General features: G+C 36.5%; 1 protein-coding gene across 1 annotated transcript in view; it reads right to left on the minus strand.

The window, feature by feature from the left end:
• Positions 1–655: 655 nt before the first annotated feature.
• Positions 656–17,018, minus strand: part of LOC149137787 (sodium-coupled neutral amino acid transporter 7-like) — a 58,996-nt gene continuing 42,633 nt past the window's right edge. The window contains exons 8-9 of the mRNA XM_089359506.1: positions 6,892–7,091; positions 656–1,631 (exon numbers count right to left, since the gene is read on the minus strand). Coding sequence (XP_089215632.1) covers positions 1,408–1,631; positions 6,892–7,091 — 424 coding nt within the window. The 3' untranslated portion in view covers positions 656–1,407. The remainder of the gene's footprint in view (positions 1,632–6,891; positions 7,092–17,018) is intronic.

A 17,018-nucleotide genomic window follows, 5' to 3' on the forward strand; every position in this document is an offset into this window, starting at 1 on the left:
TATATATATATATATATATATACACACACAACCTTCGACAGAGTAACAGTCATATATACAACTTGAACAGACACACATATCAATACATAAACACATGTCTACATGTACATACAAGTCGCTTTTTAAATTTCGCACCTTTCTTATTCAATAAACATTGAATTAAACTTGCAAAGCTGTTTATTTTCTCCTTTCGATTTTAATGTTTATTTTAGCGAGTTACCAAACTGATTGTTTGGTCTCCTGACTAAAACGGTAATGACAAATTTTAAAGTTTGTTTGACATTTTGTAAGTGTGAAAAGGATTAAAATTTCGATACTCTGTATCAAATGTTCCGATAGGAATAGGCGGAAAATCAGAGCTTGAGACAAGAAGACACTTTCGTCCAATCAGAATTCTGTTTACATAATCAGTTTGATCGGTCACCTTCTTTTGTCAGTTGAGTAAAGTGTCATTCAAGCTGATGTTCATTGGTAATTAAACTTAATTTGCAACACCTGTGCGTATTTATCAGCTTTGTTTTTGTTGATAATTCTTATCATCAACTTCTCCTATGATCGTGATTTGAGAGGACATACAACAGTATGCTAAAGATGGGACATAATTTCTTGTGGGCAAGAAATGTAACATAAAGTTTATTATAAACAACACAAACACTTTGTAGTTTCATAGCTTTTAATGTGATACATGTTAAACAGAAATTATTTTTATCTAATGAAAATTTAATAAAATCTAATCATAAGTAAGTGAAATGATGCTAAATACAACTAAATTGGAAACCTTTTCCCCCTGGCCATATCGGCAATTCTGAAAACTTTTGGGTGCGAATTTTACACGAGTAGAAACTTTTTTTTTAACAATTTTTATCCCGAAAATCATCTGCGTAAATTACACAGGTGCGCAAATTACACTCATCTAATAATATAGGTCTTTCTCTCTCTCTCATTCTCTCTGTCTCTCCCTCTCTCACACACTCTCCCTCTTTCGTTTTCTCAATATATTAAGAAATGGTGGCCGAGCTAGAGTGTGTGCCACCCGGGGCAGCCTTTGAGTCTGCAACTCTCTCACCCTCTATTCAGGCTTATACAGTAGACCCAAAAGTGCCATCCCCATAAAAGAGTCCTTCCCTATAAAAAAAGTCCTTCCCCATAAAAGTGTCACCCAGTTTGAATCACCTCCGTGCCCTCCCATTTAGCTATGTTACCCCCATTTAGCATCTTTTATGTTTTATGTTTACTTGTTTTAGTCATTAAACTGCGGCCATGCTGGGGTACCATCTTGAAGAATTTTTACTCGAATGAATCGACCACAGTAGTTAAGTTTCCTTTTAAAGCCTTGTACTTATTCTATCGGTATGGAAGTTTCTCTAGATTAAAATATTATAAAAATTGAAATGAAATCATTTCCAGCTAGGAATATGTTACATTGGAAATGAATTCTGTAGAATTTGAAAGAGTCTTACATGACAGAGATTTACTTTCAAAGTTCTGATATTCAAAAAATATGACAATTAATGATAGTCCGAGAAAGAAGAATCCCGAAATAATAAAAAAAATACAAACTCCAATGGTTGCATTGTATTTCCAGTCATTTTTATTCCCTCTTTCTTTAGTATATCGGAAGAGGCAGCTAGCTGAAAGTCAACCAGAAACATGAAAAATTAATTAAGCTACAATAGACAGGAGAAAAAAAATCAAGTTTATATAATATTAATTACACAGTGTAACAAAATTAAAATTTTTTTTGTTGTCTTTGGCCAGTTAGTGTTGTTTCATATTTGCTTCTATCTTGAAATCAAAGGAAATAACTACTATTGCCTTGAGACTTTGCTTTTGTGACTGGGACATCAATATAGAAACTCGTCAACTTCAATTTCTATCTAGACAGGGGTAACCAAATATGAAAGAATTAAGATTCATTTCGCATTTCCATGTTTTGCAAATTTTTGATGCAAAATCTTCTGTTGAAGGATCTATTATATTTTCTACGTTGTGTATAAATATGCTTTTCGCAAAGAGAGGCAACTTCAATTTCATATTCCCTCAGAAACAGAAAAAATGCCTCCAAAATATATGCAGCAACGAGCAAGAAGCCAGAAGAAATGCAACAGCCACTTGCACGTCTCAGACCTTTATAACGATTCCCTATTATATGGGTAAAAGGTTGACTCGAATTCGAGTCAACAACGTACCAGTTCATCGAGATTCGGCAAGAGAATTAGTCATTCTCGAGGAGCATAAGGAGATTGTGGAGGTGAAGTCCACCCACATCTCAACAGGACTGGAATTCTTATGGAATTCTAGTTATTAGTTTCTCTAGAAGAAATAAATCGCATACCGATTTTTCTGCTTCGGGGAATGCAATAAGATGCCGGTGATTATAGAGGCGGAAAAATCCCAATTGTTTAGTGAGAGGTTACACTAACCACCCCAAAGCCTTTTGCCCTGTGGTAGAAAAAGCACGATGCTATTATTATTATTGTTTTGATTCTCACTGTTCTATTTGCAGTTGTTCGTTACTTGAAAGCAGGGAATAACAAATCACCAAAGGTTTCAAGCAGTGCCTTCTCCTGTGACTAAAAGAGACAATATTCTCCTTAGAATGCGAGCTGTACCCAACAGCTATACCTATCATTGATTTTTCATCATTTGAGACTGTAAAGTCAATTATCTGGCATATTCTATTCTCTTTAGCTACTACTACGAAATTAGGCCTTCTAACTTCTATTACTCTGTCAGTCTGAATGTTAAAGTCCCACAACATCTTATATTTCTTACCTTCTAGTAGTTTATTAGGTTCATGTTTGTACCATTCATCAGTATGGTCTGATCCTAGCTTTCTACATAACTCCCAGTGTTATCATGTCTTTTCTGTATTCTTTTTGCGCCAGCATGCTACATTCACTTACTATATGAGTAACGCTTTCCTCTTTTGATTTGTATAAACTACATTGGAAATCTATTTGACTTTTGTCCATCTTGGCCTTTGTCTAGTTAGTCCTTAATGCTTGATCTTGTGCTGCTGTTAACAAACTGTCTGTCTCCCTTTTCAGCTTTCCTTTCTCCAACCATAACCATGTCTCACTACTACTATTTGCTGCAACTATCTTTGAGAATCTACCATCTTCTCCTGCCAGTCAGATAACTTTTGTTCTTTCTTTCCTGGTTTTTAACTTCGTTTGTTTTTTGTTTCCCCATGTCTTGCTGTGACTCTAGCAGCTCTTAATAAACTTTCTTCACTATTACCTACCTAGGAGTCTATATCTACTCTAGCTAACGCAGTCTTCTACGGATGTTAATCCTCCCCCACCTTCCTTTCTAGTTAAGTATAATCTTGCTACTCCTGCCCTTGGGTGGTGTCCTTCATTCGTACTAAGTGCCTTCCTAGTTCTTCTGTTGGTAATTCAGTGTTTGTCCAATGTACAAAAGCTGCTGAGTATCTAAGTAATGATACTGCCCAAATATTTACAGCCTTCACTAGATTCGGACCATTTAGCTTTGACTTCATTAGCTTCCTTACCCTTCTGATGTACTCCTCAATTTTCATTTTCATTTCTATAGTTAGTACTCTGTCAGATTCTAATATTCCTAGATACTTATAACTTTTTTAATGATTTTAATGTCTGGCTATCTGGTAATTGGATACGTCACTGTTGACTACCTGTCCCCTTTTTATGACTAACATTTACACTTATCCATGCCAAAATCCATGCCTATATCTTTGCTAAAGAGTCTTACAGTCTGTATTAAGGAATCTATCCCTTTTACATTCTTACTAACTCGAAGATGGCGAGCTGATAGAGTCGTTTCCAGGTCGGATAAAATGCTTAGTGCAATTTCTTCCGTCTCTTTATGTTCTGAGTTCAGATGCAACTGAGTTAGACTTTGTATTTCATCCTTTTGGAGCCTATAAAATAGGTACTGGTTGAGCATACTGAGTTTAATGTTATCGACAACTCCACCCCACTAATATTCTTGGCCTTGTGCTAAAATTTGAAACTCTAATTAATCAATTAGGTTATCAGAAAGTGAACTTAAAACTGACACTCAGTTGATTACGGCGACGCGGGTTCCAGTCGATCTAATCAAAGGACAGCCTGCTCATGACATTAACTTGCAAGTGGCTGAGTACTCCACAGACACACATACCATTAACGAAGTTCTCAGGGAGATTCTGTATGACATAGGACATGGCAATGCTGGCTCTTCGAAATACAGGCACTATTAATTTTGCCAGCTGAGTGGACTGGACCAACATGAAATAAAGTGTCTTGCTCAAAAGCATAACGGACCGCCAGGTATCGAACTCAAGACCTTACAATTTTGAGCAGACTACCCTAACTGCTTGACCACATGCCTTCACAAGTTAACTAATTAACCATTTAACGAAATCGATTGCATGAGTAATCGTTTGATAAATCAATCAGTTGGTTTGTTAGAGTCTTTCCGTTGCCATTTGCAATGTCATAGCTAACGTCCTCGTCGTTCCAGGTCTAGTCAGGAGATAAAGCTCTACTTATGGCCCTTTATAGAGTCTTCGACGCCGATGGAAGTGAGTACGGGCGGTAACTTCAAACTGGAGATGTGTTCTGAATGTTTGCAACAGAGGGAATCCCACCAGAGTTTCTCAAGGTGCCGTATGGTGATGTTATACAAGATAACAAACTACACCCAACTAGGCTACAGAAGGCAAAGATCTGAAATGAATATTGCAAGGTGATTCGTTTTAAAATCTTGCCAATTTACCATCTTGGATAAGTAGGGATTTTTTTAATGGACACCGGTATTTAGTAGCTTTTCATAAGGTATTTAGTAGCTCTATGTCTGTCTGTTTGTCTGTTTGTCTGTCATAATTAAGTTTATTTCAAGATTTCTTGTTAATAGAAAAAAAGCCGGTTTTTAAGCTAAATCCAAAGCTCATTCACTGAAATCTCAACATTAACAGGGTATTTTTGCATGTGTATATGTACATGTGTAGTATTTGGAGTCAGTACATGCGCAGATTTGTATATTTTGTTTTATGTATGTATTCTCAGACATATAATTGCATGTCTAGACATGAGCATAAATACTTAACTGATAAACTTCTGGAAAGTTTTATAGCCTTATGGTTCCAGTGATGGCTTGGACCTGTAGTCTTCGAATCAGCTTTTTCCTTTCTGGTTTTAGAAGCCTAATTTCTCAATATTGGTATATAGGCAGTGTGTTACATATCTTAGTGCCCCAATAATTATAAGTATTAATGTGAACTTGTAACCTGGGTAGAGTAACTGTAGATTTTTCAATAGTTCAGCGTAGGTATTTTCTTTTTCGCTGATCATTAGCTTTATGTTAACATCCGCCGAGCAGTTGATTTCCACCACTATGTATGTATGTGGAGTCTGTGATAGAGGATGTGAGATTTGTGCTTTATGAACGAGAAAAATAGTAACTGTGCTTTCTGTGTCGTACTGTTGTTGTTCTTGATTTTTAGACTCTGTTCAGCACTAACGGAGAAGACTTGTGATTAAAGGTGCTCCAAAAATGATAATATTATGTTTTTGTATAGGGACTGCATTATTCAATATATTTATTTAAGGCCGCAGAGTGTGGCTTATGAAAAATTTGGCTGCTATTTCTAGTAGTGTAAACGATCACGTAGAAGCTTTCGCTAGTTAGTGATTTTAATACAAGTTGGTGAATGAAATCAAGTTTGCAGTAAATATGACCTAAGAAGCATCAGTTGTGGTGTGCAAGAGAGACGATTGCGCTGGTATGGTCATTTGGCGAGAATGGACGAAGATAGCTGTGTGAAAATGTGCCACAGTCTTGCGGTTGAAGGTACCCGTGGAAGAGGTAAACCCAGAAAGACCTGGGATGAGGTGGTGAAGCACGACCTTCGAACATTAGGCCTCACCGAGGCAATGACTTGTGACCGAGACCTGGGAAAGACAAGTGAGACCATAACCCGTAGCCTTTACCAGGAGTGTAACCAGCTCACTTATGCGTACCTTTCCTTCTTTGGACACAAAACCCTGCTTGCGAAGACTTGTTGAGGCAAGTGAAATCGAAATCGAAAATTGAACCAAATTCGTTGGCTGGAACCCATGCCAACCTTCCTTCATTGGACACTAAACTCAGCTAGCGAAGACCTGTTGGCGCAAGTGAGATCAAAATTGAACCAAATTCTATGACTGGCACTCGTGCCAGTGGAGTGCTAACAGCACCATCCGAGCGGGATCACTGCCAGAACAGCGGTCTCGCTTCCGTGTCGGTGGCACGTAAAAAGCACATACTACACTCTCGGAGTGGTTGGTGTTAGGAAGGGCATCCAGCTGTAGAAACTCTGCCAGATTAGATTGGAGTCTGGTGTAGCCATCTGGTTCGCCAGTCCCCAGTCAAATCGTACAACCTATGCTAGCATGGAAAACGGACGTTAAATGATGATGATGATGTTGATGATGATGCTAACTGTATGACGAATTTAATTTGAATTTAGCTATAAAGCTGATTCTATGGCGTAATGGTTATCACTTTGGGCTCTGAATCTAACAATCTGACTACAAGTTTCGGTAGAACCTAATTTTTATTTTCACAGTGGCTTTCCTGCATGAATGCAGCTGCATGGCTGCAACGCACCAAAGGAATAACGCATTGAATTTATTAACACTAATTTAGGGTTGAATATAAATTGTTTTCTGAATCTTCTGCACAATTTTATATTTTCTTACACTTTGACAAACACTCAGAAACTCTTTCATAACACCACTGAAATACGCTATAGCTTGTCTGGTGTTTTTTTTAAGAATTAATACTGTATCACAAGATGTTAAAAATTGGCAAAGAATTGCTTTAGGATATTTTAGACAACTTTTTCGGTAAGATACAAATAAAATGTTTGGAAGCCAGACATACCTGGGAGTATAAACATAAGGGTAGTGGTGAATGGTCCCAAAAATGTGATAAAATATCTAACATTTGAGAATAACATGGCCAACAAAGTATTAGAGGTGATCCAGAGTGATGTAATTACGATATTATGTTTATTTGCTTTTCGTTCTGCTTCTTCATCAGATAATTGCCAATATTGACACCATAAGCTCAGGGCAGCAGATCTGAAATGAAAAAAAAAAAAACTTTTCGATAGGGTAATTCTTAGCCCAATCTTAAATTTCAATGATATCACTCTAAACTGTAGAGCCAGCCATTGCCCACGATCGAGTATGGTTTGGTATCATGTACCATGCTTTCGCTGACTGTTTTTGATGCATGTGTAGTCCTGAGCAGATATAGATACCATCTCGACACTCATTATTTGACTCAGCAACGCATACAAGATGAGGCTACTGCAGAGTGGCCGAGAGAGTGACTTGAAATGAAGTGCCTTGCTCAAAGACATAACGCTCCGTCCACCCCGACACTGAATACACAGTATTATAATCGTGAACCATTAGGTAACGCACCATAACTACTGATCTAACCAGAAAATATAATGTAACTTCATTTTATTGCCTTGACCATTAAAGTCTGTTAATCTAAAATTTAACGTAATTTATTCTGTTATTAAATTTCAGTTACATACAAACTAAAACAAAATATTTACTTCAGGATAGAAATGGCTCAATCGAATTACAGATTTTTTAAAAGTTATATTTTATAAAGAATACAAAGTTCTGAATGGTTCAACAATGCACTATAATACCAAAAATGGACTATATACCTGTTGTAATTTAGTTATCTATAGTCCGATGATATTTCGGAATACAATTCCTTCTTCAGATATTCTTAGATGGAGTCTCTGCTATAAACTGTTTTCCAACGGCTTTTCTTTTTTTCGGAAGCGTCTCAGTAGTGGTCTCGCGAAGCTCCTTCCGGAATTCCTCATGAGAAGTGCGTGAGGTCCGGCTATGTTTCAATCTCGTGTGTGTTGGTACATCTGTAGCGCTGCTTCTAAATTATGTGTTATACGTGCAGCTTCTCTTTTTTTACCTTTTTTTCTCCTCTTTTTTCTTGTTATAAACAATACATGAGCATCTTATTAAGAATGAACCTACACACATCCAGATGTAGCTAAATAATATATTGATTACCAACCTCCAGCCTGTTGTTAATTTGGGGTCCTAGTATGTGTATGAGTAAAGCTTCCTTAATTCTTAGATTACCCAAATTTCTTTCATTGGCCTCAATTGTGACTGTTATGCTTTTGTCAGTATTCCGGCATCTGTCTAGATGTTTTCTGAAGGAGGAGGCTCTCGTGTTCAGATGCTCTTTGATGCGGACGTGTAACGGTCTTGTTGTGCTACTCACACATAACTTGTTGCATTTGTTACATTGTATTCTATACACAACATTTACCCGTTGGCATAAATCTGTGTCACGGATGGGACAATTTGTTAATGTGCATTGATTGTTGTCCCTTATTCGTTTCTTTGCGAGGTGTCCTCTCAATGAGGGGCCGGAGTGGGCTAGTTATATGTCTAGCCCTTCTCTTCTTATGGCTCTTCGGATGGCTGTAGTTATCCTCTCGCTAAAAGGGGGTATTTTAAGGAAGCATGTGTTGCTGGGTTTTCTATGTGCTCGGCATGTTAGTCGTCTTGGATACTTATGCCAATTTACAATGGATCTAGGATACCCGTTGGTTTTCAATATATCTAGGAAGCGTATAGTGTGGGTCACCTTGTCCTCCGTTCTGCTGCACTTGCCTTGGATGCGTGCAAGTTCATTTCTGGCGTATCCTATTTTGGCACCGAGTGGAAGTGCTGAATTGTATTGGACAAACATATCTCTACTGGCTGCTTTCCTGTAGAACTCGGTGTGGATCTCCCCTTCTTCCGTTATATTCAGTTTGAAGTCAAGTAATGATAGTGATCCAGAGATATCGGGATGTTCTATAGTGAACTTTATGTTCATGTCCATGTTGTTGAACGTCGTGAATATTCTCTCAGCCTCTTCACGGGAGGTTGTGAGTATAAGGATGTCATCTACGCATGAGCGACAGATGTTGAGTGCTCGACGTTCCAGATGGTTCATATAAGTGATGGCTAGTAGGCCCAAGAGACTAGATCCCATGGGGAGGTCTGTTGTCTGTTTGTATATATGGTCCTGGAAAGAGAAGTAGGTGTTGTCCACGATGATGGACAAAGTTGGTGTATATCAGCTGCGGTAAGTCCGAAGCATTAGATGTTGGACGCTATTATGCAGTCAATCAATAGGTTGACCGCTGAGTGTGCTGGCTGTAATGCTTCGTCGATTTGAACTAGAAAGCTCTGTTAAATGTGAACGGACATAAATAATTTTCTCAACTGGCATAGAAAGACACTCCCACAAAACAGCTATTTGTAAGTAAAGACTTACAAATCAGTACAACAGCAAGCTTTCAGTCAACCATGTCTACTTATATGAGTTTCATTTCACAGGTAGAACTTCTTTACCTGTATCGATAAGACTTTTGGCCGGAACATATCGTTTTCTAGGAGTGCTTACAAGTCTCCTCAATTAAATATGTGTTATTTAGCGAAATATAGTCCTATCAGCAATAATAATATTAACAACTTCCAAAACATGCTAAGTGAACACTTATTCCACTTCAAAAATTCAATATATATATATATATATATATATATATATATATATATTCCATATGCTCCAGCATGACCACAGCTACATGGCTGAAACGAATAAAAGAATATATGTGCAGCCCTGCATTGTAACGATGCCTTAGTAAGAGGCAGTTTTAATAGTAAAAATATTTATATAAAAATACATATATAAAGTACCTATATAAAATATCTATCCTACTGTAGGAATGTAAATACAAATACAATAAAATATTAGTATAATATCGATGAAAAGTGAAGGAGTGTATGCCTACCAGATATTAATACGCATACCGTTCTTCACTTCGCACAGATATACAAAACTTTTTATTGAAATTCTATTAAAGTCAGTTACCGTTGTTAAAGCAATATACCATCACAAATCACTAACCATCATAAAACAATCCAGAAACTACATGACGCACTCAACCAGAATGTAACTGTAGAAATATTAGAAACAACTTTCATCTTCACCAGAAAATAATTTTCGATAGCACTGCCGTATAAATCAGTGTATTACATGGAAAAGGAATATCTAGAGTTAGCTAATAACTTTTGACATATACAGCATATCCATTTGTGCAGATGTTGTAGCAAGTTTAATTGCACATCATTGTCCTAATATATTTGATACCTAAAAGACATTGTAGAAAGTAATCCCACGATGGAATGGAGCATAACAACAAAGATAAACCCTACAGTTGTCTTGACAGTAAATACAGTTAATGTTCAGTGGGGAAGCTCAAGATATTAATTTTGATGGTCAATGTTTACAAGAGAAAAAAAAAAAAATGAAATATTTTCTTCTTGTTTACACACAAACACATTTAAACAGATCTTTTATACATATTTCTGTGCTAGTTATATTCAGATTGTTTGAACATATACTTCTTAATCGGTTGAAGTCGCGAAATTTGACACTCGAAATGTAAGTTTGTATTGTATTACTTAAAGATGTAGATGCCGTATTTGGAAAAAGAGAATCATCTCCATTTCATTTACTTCCACTTTTAACAAACCACTTGAACACATAATTGATATTCCGGGTAAAATGCAATGCAATTCTATTAACAGAAAAAAGAGAGTTCCCTTAACCGAAGTTGCACCCACATTCAATAAGACAATTAAACAGACACACACACCCCACATACTGACAGATAATTTTTACTCAAGTTTGGAAGAGGTGTAGCTATAATCCCAATATATGGAAAAAGACATCAATTAAGTTGGCTCTTTTTAACTGGAAAATGTTCCCACTGGCAAATAGGGAAGTTTCAATCGTGAATTGTCGTCCTTAACTTCTAACTTTCTCATATAACTTATGCATGGGACACACATAATCTGTTAGCTAACTAATATTTTTATTATGGAGGAAAAATTCGTGTCCTATGATACATCAGGTGAGTAGTCTACATGTACTAGGTGCTTTTTCTCCCCATATATATATATATATATATATATATATATATATACAAGAATAAGGGCAGGGAATCGTCAATTAATAATAGAATTAATAATTAACAATTTTGCCAAGTAGTTCAGTATGAAAAAACCTTTATCGGTAAAACCATTTATCATCATAAATATACAGGGATTAGCATTGAGTTGCTTCTCCAACATACTGAAAATTTAGAAATAGGAGTCAAAGAACTACTGATTCTAAACTACAAATTTTTCTCTAAATGGATGGCGATATTTATGGCACACATAGAACAAAAAACCGGTTTTTTGTTCTATGTGTGCCATAAATATCGCCATCCATTTAGAGAAAAATTTGTAGTTTAGAATCAGTAGTTCTTTGACTGCTATTTCTAAATTTTCAGTATGTTGGAGAAGCAACTCAATGCTAATCCCTGTATATTTATGATTATATATATATATATATATATATATATATATATATATATGACTCATTATATAATCTCCACATAATTAAATCAATGGCTAACTAGCCCAATTGACTTGCTTCTTCTTGTGTTTGTTTCTCCATTCTCCACTTAATTATATATATATATATATATATATATATATATATATATATATATATATATATATATATATATATATATATATAATAAATTATAGGGTAGCAAAAAAAATTTTAGAAATTTTATTTACCACCAGTGGTCTAGCGAGAGTAAAAAAACAGTCAATAGACTATGTATTATTCATTTAAAATGCAGAGATGTCTATAATAGGACATCTCTGCATTATAGACATCTCTGCATTTTAATATATATATATATATATATATATATATATATATATATATATATATATATATATATATATATATATATATATATATATATATATATATATATATATATATATATATATATATATATATATATATATATATATATATATATATATATAATTTTATTCTTTTATGTGTTTCTGCTAGGTGGCTGTGGTCATGCTGGAATACCACCATGATTTTTTTTCACTCTTTATTTTTGTACTCTCTCCACAATCCTTCTGTGGTTCCTCTCCTCCAACTGATGCGATTCCCTCAAAATTGTCGATGGCCCATCTGTCGTATGAGGAAATTAGGTACTAGCCCTTCCAATATTTTCCACATGTAAATTATTACATATCTCTCATGTCTGCGCTCTAGGGAATAGAACCGTAGTTTTTTCAGCTTCTCCCTGTAGTTCATCTGCTGGACTGTAAGCAAACTTTTTTAGTGTAGTGATGGTGGATTACTTCAAACTCCATTGTTAGCTTGACACTGTGTGATGACCAGAGCTGAGAACAGTAGTCTAGGCGGCTGAGAACAAAGGTCTTCCATAGAGTCAACATGACTTCTTGATCTCTTCTCTGTATGTATGTTTGTATTTTGTGTGCAAGGGCCCGGGAACAGGGGGTGCAGCGGGTGCACCTGCACCCCCTAGAATTTTCAGGGGGTGCAAGATCAAAATTTGCACCCCCTACATAATCTTACCAGTTTCAGAAAAAAAGTGTCTAAAATCTATTGGTATAAAATGCTTAAGTTCGATCTCGTTTCAAAACAAAAAAAACAAAATAAAAAAAATAAAAGTGATGAAGCTGGCATAAAATTCACTAGGGAGTTTAGGACCACTAATTTCTGAAGGAATGTAGCGTCAAAATACAAAAAAATAAGTGACAATAACAACAGTAGCAGCAACAATAACAACAATAAAACCATCATGTACGGTTAATTTTGAATATATAGCATTACTTGAATTCTTGAAGACAGCTCCCACCCAGTTTCTGTCTGTCAATACTTCTCTCCATCTTTCAGATCCACTCCCAAATTCTTTGTAATTGGTGTTGCTAAAGACTTAAAACACGGTTGACTGGATTCGACCGTTTGACCCCAGTCTAAAAATAAAACCCCTTCAAAATTCTTTCAATACAAAACGACCATTTAATACTCCATACCATTATTTGCTTGACCACTGCCTGGGTAAGTGCCTTTTTTTTCAACTCCAACCTGATTCACCTTTTCATTAAATCTTTACTTTCCTTTTGTCTTTATTCCTCTCTATCTGCTTGAGTTCCTTAGGAAATACTTTCCTTTTTGCGTTACTACTAACACATCGTATCTTAAAGCCGTAGTTTAGGCAGAATACCTTATATATTGACGGCTTTCATTTTTTATCTTGCCTTAATTCTGTCATATCATTAACCAAAAGTCTTCCTGCCTATATATAAAATAGTATCTGCGTCATATCTGTTTCCGATACTGTCCTGCTTTTTCGTTTTATATAGAAAACGTTGATTTAATTAGTTTGATAAGTGCCTCTGCACGAAACTCTCGAACCTTCAGTCACTATGTAACTTTCTCCGATGTCTAAATCTATACTGGCGATGAGGGAAAGGGCGTTAGTCAGCAGGTAGCAGACAGCAATCACTCGCTTTCTCTCTCTCTCTCTCTCTCTCTCTCTCTCTCTCTCTCTCTCTCTCTCTCTCTCTCTCTCTCTCTCTCTCTCACTGAGCGTCGACGTTCGCGCGCACGCGCGCTCTCTCTTCGGTTCGAGGTGCTTCGCGTGCGGGCGTTCGTGACAGTATTTTACAGAAATAAGAGAAATGGTTATAAAAAAAACTATAAATACCGATCGGTTTTAGTTACTCATTTTATACTGTTCGTTCATTATAAGAAATTTGTCTGTAATTTCGACCACTTTCATTTTCTACAAACCTTTAAAAAATAAACATACTCTTTACTCTTTTACTCTTTTACTTGTTTCATTCATTTGACTGCGGCCATGCTGGAGCACCGCCTTTAGTCGAGCAAATCGACCCCAGGACTTATTCTTTGTAAGCCTAGTACTTATTCTATCGGTCTTTTTTGCCGAACCGCTAAGTTACGGGGACGTAAACACACCACCATCTGTTGTCAAGCGATGTTGGGGGGGAAAACACAGACACACAAACATATACACACACATACATATATACGACGGGCTTCTTTCAGTTTCTCAGCATACACCTCTCTCTAGAGAGAGAGAGAAAGCGAGTGATAAGTGACATGTGTTTTTAAGAGAGAGAGAGAGACAGCGAGTGATTGCTGTCTGCTACCTGCTGACTAACGCCCTTTCCCTCTTTCTTTACGGGCATTTAGAGAACTTGTACCGAAGGATCGCCATATATATATATATATATATATATATATATATATATATATATATGTGTGTGTGTGTGTGTGTGTGTGTGTGTGTGTGTGTGTGCACGTATGTGTGTGTGTGTGTATATAGATATATATATATAGTGCGAGAGAGAGAGAGAGGTAGGTAGGTACATATGCAAGCACACATACACGCACGCATATATATACGAATGTATGTATTTATGTGTCTGAATGTCACCCCACCATCGCCTGATAACTAATGTTGATGCGATTATGCCCCTGTAACTTGGTGGTTCGAAAAAAGAGGTGATAGAATTAATACGAGGCCTCCAAAGAATAATTCCTGGCGTTGATTTGTTCAAATAAAAGACGGTGCTCTAGTATAGCCTATCGTTTTTTGAAGCATATTGGATGGGACGTCATGTTGCTGGTTTTGCCAATAAAAACACAAGCACTATTTATTTGATGTTCACTATTTATTTTTCAGGTTTTGGTTCGACCAGAGTTCTTTTGTTACAATTCAGTGGCCTTATACGTGGTTCTATACTTATTTTTTCTTTCTTGTGTCTGCCCTTTTTAATCATCTGCCATGTTGTATTCAACAGAAATTCAAAATCTTATGGGAAACTTCGTAAATCTTGTAAGGGAACTTGCTGAAGAATGCAGTGCAGAAGTAAGTCAGTGGTTTAAGCGTCGGAACAATTTCCTCTCTGATACAACTCAAAATGAAATTTTAGAGGCATATGCTCATAACATTTTACATGAGATCAAAATAAAAGTAGAAAATTCCAGATTTATTGGCATTATATGTGATGGTACCACTAATTGCTCTGGCATGGAACAAGTATCAATCACTGTCCGGTACGTTTCTGAAGACCTGAATGTCAATGAGGATTTTCTAGGTTTTTATAATCCCCCTGACTGCTCTTCGAAGACACTGACTAAGATTTTTCTAGATATTTTTTGTCGCCTAAACATTTCACTTGATTCAAAGCTATGCTGTTTTTCATTTGATGGTGCAAGTATCATGAGTGGAAACATTTCAGGTGTACAAATGCGATTGAAAAATTTGTTCCCAGGTACATATTTTGTACACTGTGGAAACCACTCTCTAGATCTTGTCCTCCAAGAAGTTAGTTCTAAGTTTACCTTTGTAGCTGATGCACTGAACTTTGTTCATCAACACGCCATTTTTGTAAAAGTCACCAAAAAGAAAAGCACAATGGACAAATCTTTGTGGTGAGAATGTCATCATGTTGCAAGCAGTGTGTCCAACTCGGTGGTGCATTAGAGCAACAGCACTGAAATGAGCAGAAAACAATTATAAGAATATTCAAAATTTTTTGCTTGACCTTCTTAATGACTCTTCGTTAAGAGCAACAACAAAGGCTACTGTTAAAGGGCTGCTAAAACAATCTGGCAAAGCTTCCACTTTGTTCGGCATTAAAATCGCTGGGGATATATTTGGGGTATGTGAGCCAGTGGCACGTAGCTTACAGCGTCCAGGCACGACTGCCGTTGATTGCTTGAAATTGATTGAAAAGTTGAAAACCTCTCTTTCAAAAATGAGAAGTGAGAAGGTTTTTGAAAAATATTTTGATGAAGTATCCTCTTCTGACTTGGTGAAAATACCCAACATTTCGCGATCTAAAAATACACCACTGCGCTTTAGGCACACAACAACTACTGAAGAAGTTGCTCTTTCTGTCACCGATGACTGGCGTCGGCAATTTTTCTCTATAGTGGCTGTCATCGAAAATGAATTGACTCGCCGGTTTCAGCAACAGGGAATACGTGTATGCTCTGAGCAAGTGGAGTTGCTGTTGTCAGCAGTCAATTGTGGAGTATTTAACTTTGAAAATGCACATCTACCTGCTTCTTTTGATTTGCTCTTACTGTCATCTCAAATCAAACTTCTTGCTAGCCTATGGACGGAAAGGGAAAATTTGCCTAAATTATTTAATGACATAGTTGATAAATGGAGAGTGTCTGATGCTATTTTTCGTTCTAGTATGCCACAAGTGTTGGCGTTAATGCAGCTTGTCTTGTCTTCACCTGTATCTGTTGCATCAAGCAAAAGAACATTCAGTGCACTTCGCCATTTGAAGACCTGGCTCCGTACCACAATGACACAACACCGTCTTACACATACGATGAAAACACTTTGCACATCCTCATGAAACCTTTCATTAACAAAACGTGTGAGCGTAGGAAAACTTTTGGAATATGTTGATACAGTTTTTTTCATATACGTGTGTATTATGGAGTGATGCAAAAACTCGGCTTACTTCCATTTTAACACTTCTTATAGCTTCATTATTTCTTGGTAAACTGACATTTGAATGTTCAGAGAAAACTTCAAAAGTAACTATTAGTGGCTTCTCTTCAAGATGAACAAAATTGGCATCATGCTGTTATCAAGTACCTGTAGAAAAAGGATTTAGTCCCCAAGGACATGTTGATATATCGGAGGATGATGCTCCAGTTTTATCAACAGTGCAAAGCTGATTAACTGATTTGAGCAGAGATAATTTTGAGAAGACTAATGATCTGAACAGTCTGCAACTGCTTCCACTGGAGAAAAAATATAAATTGTTAATGTTATTAGCATATCACGTGTGAGGGCTGAGAATATTCTACACAATAAATTTGGCATGATGAAAGTTTCTGCTTGGTGGGTGTTGCTTCTTCTGACACCTGATTAAAAGGGCACCAGGCTGATCACATTTCGATAATATCTGACATTGCTTGAGGCAAATCCAGTTTCCTTAAATGTGTTGGGCTTATCATTTTGAGTTAGAGAATAAGAGATAATCTAACAGTGGAGACACTCCTCAACACTTACTCTA

The sequence above is a fragment of the Octopus bimaculoides genome, chromosome 1 (genome assembly GCF_046866305.1).
Source record: "Octopus bimaculoides isolate indiv1 chromosome 1, ASM4686630v1, whole genome shotgun sequence".
NCBI classification, from domain to species: Eukaryota; Metazoa; Mollusca; class Cephalopoda; order Octopoda; family Octopodidae; genus Octopus; species Octopus bimaculoides.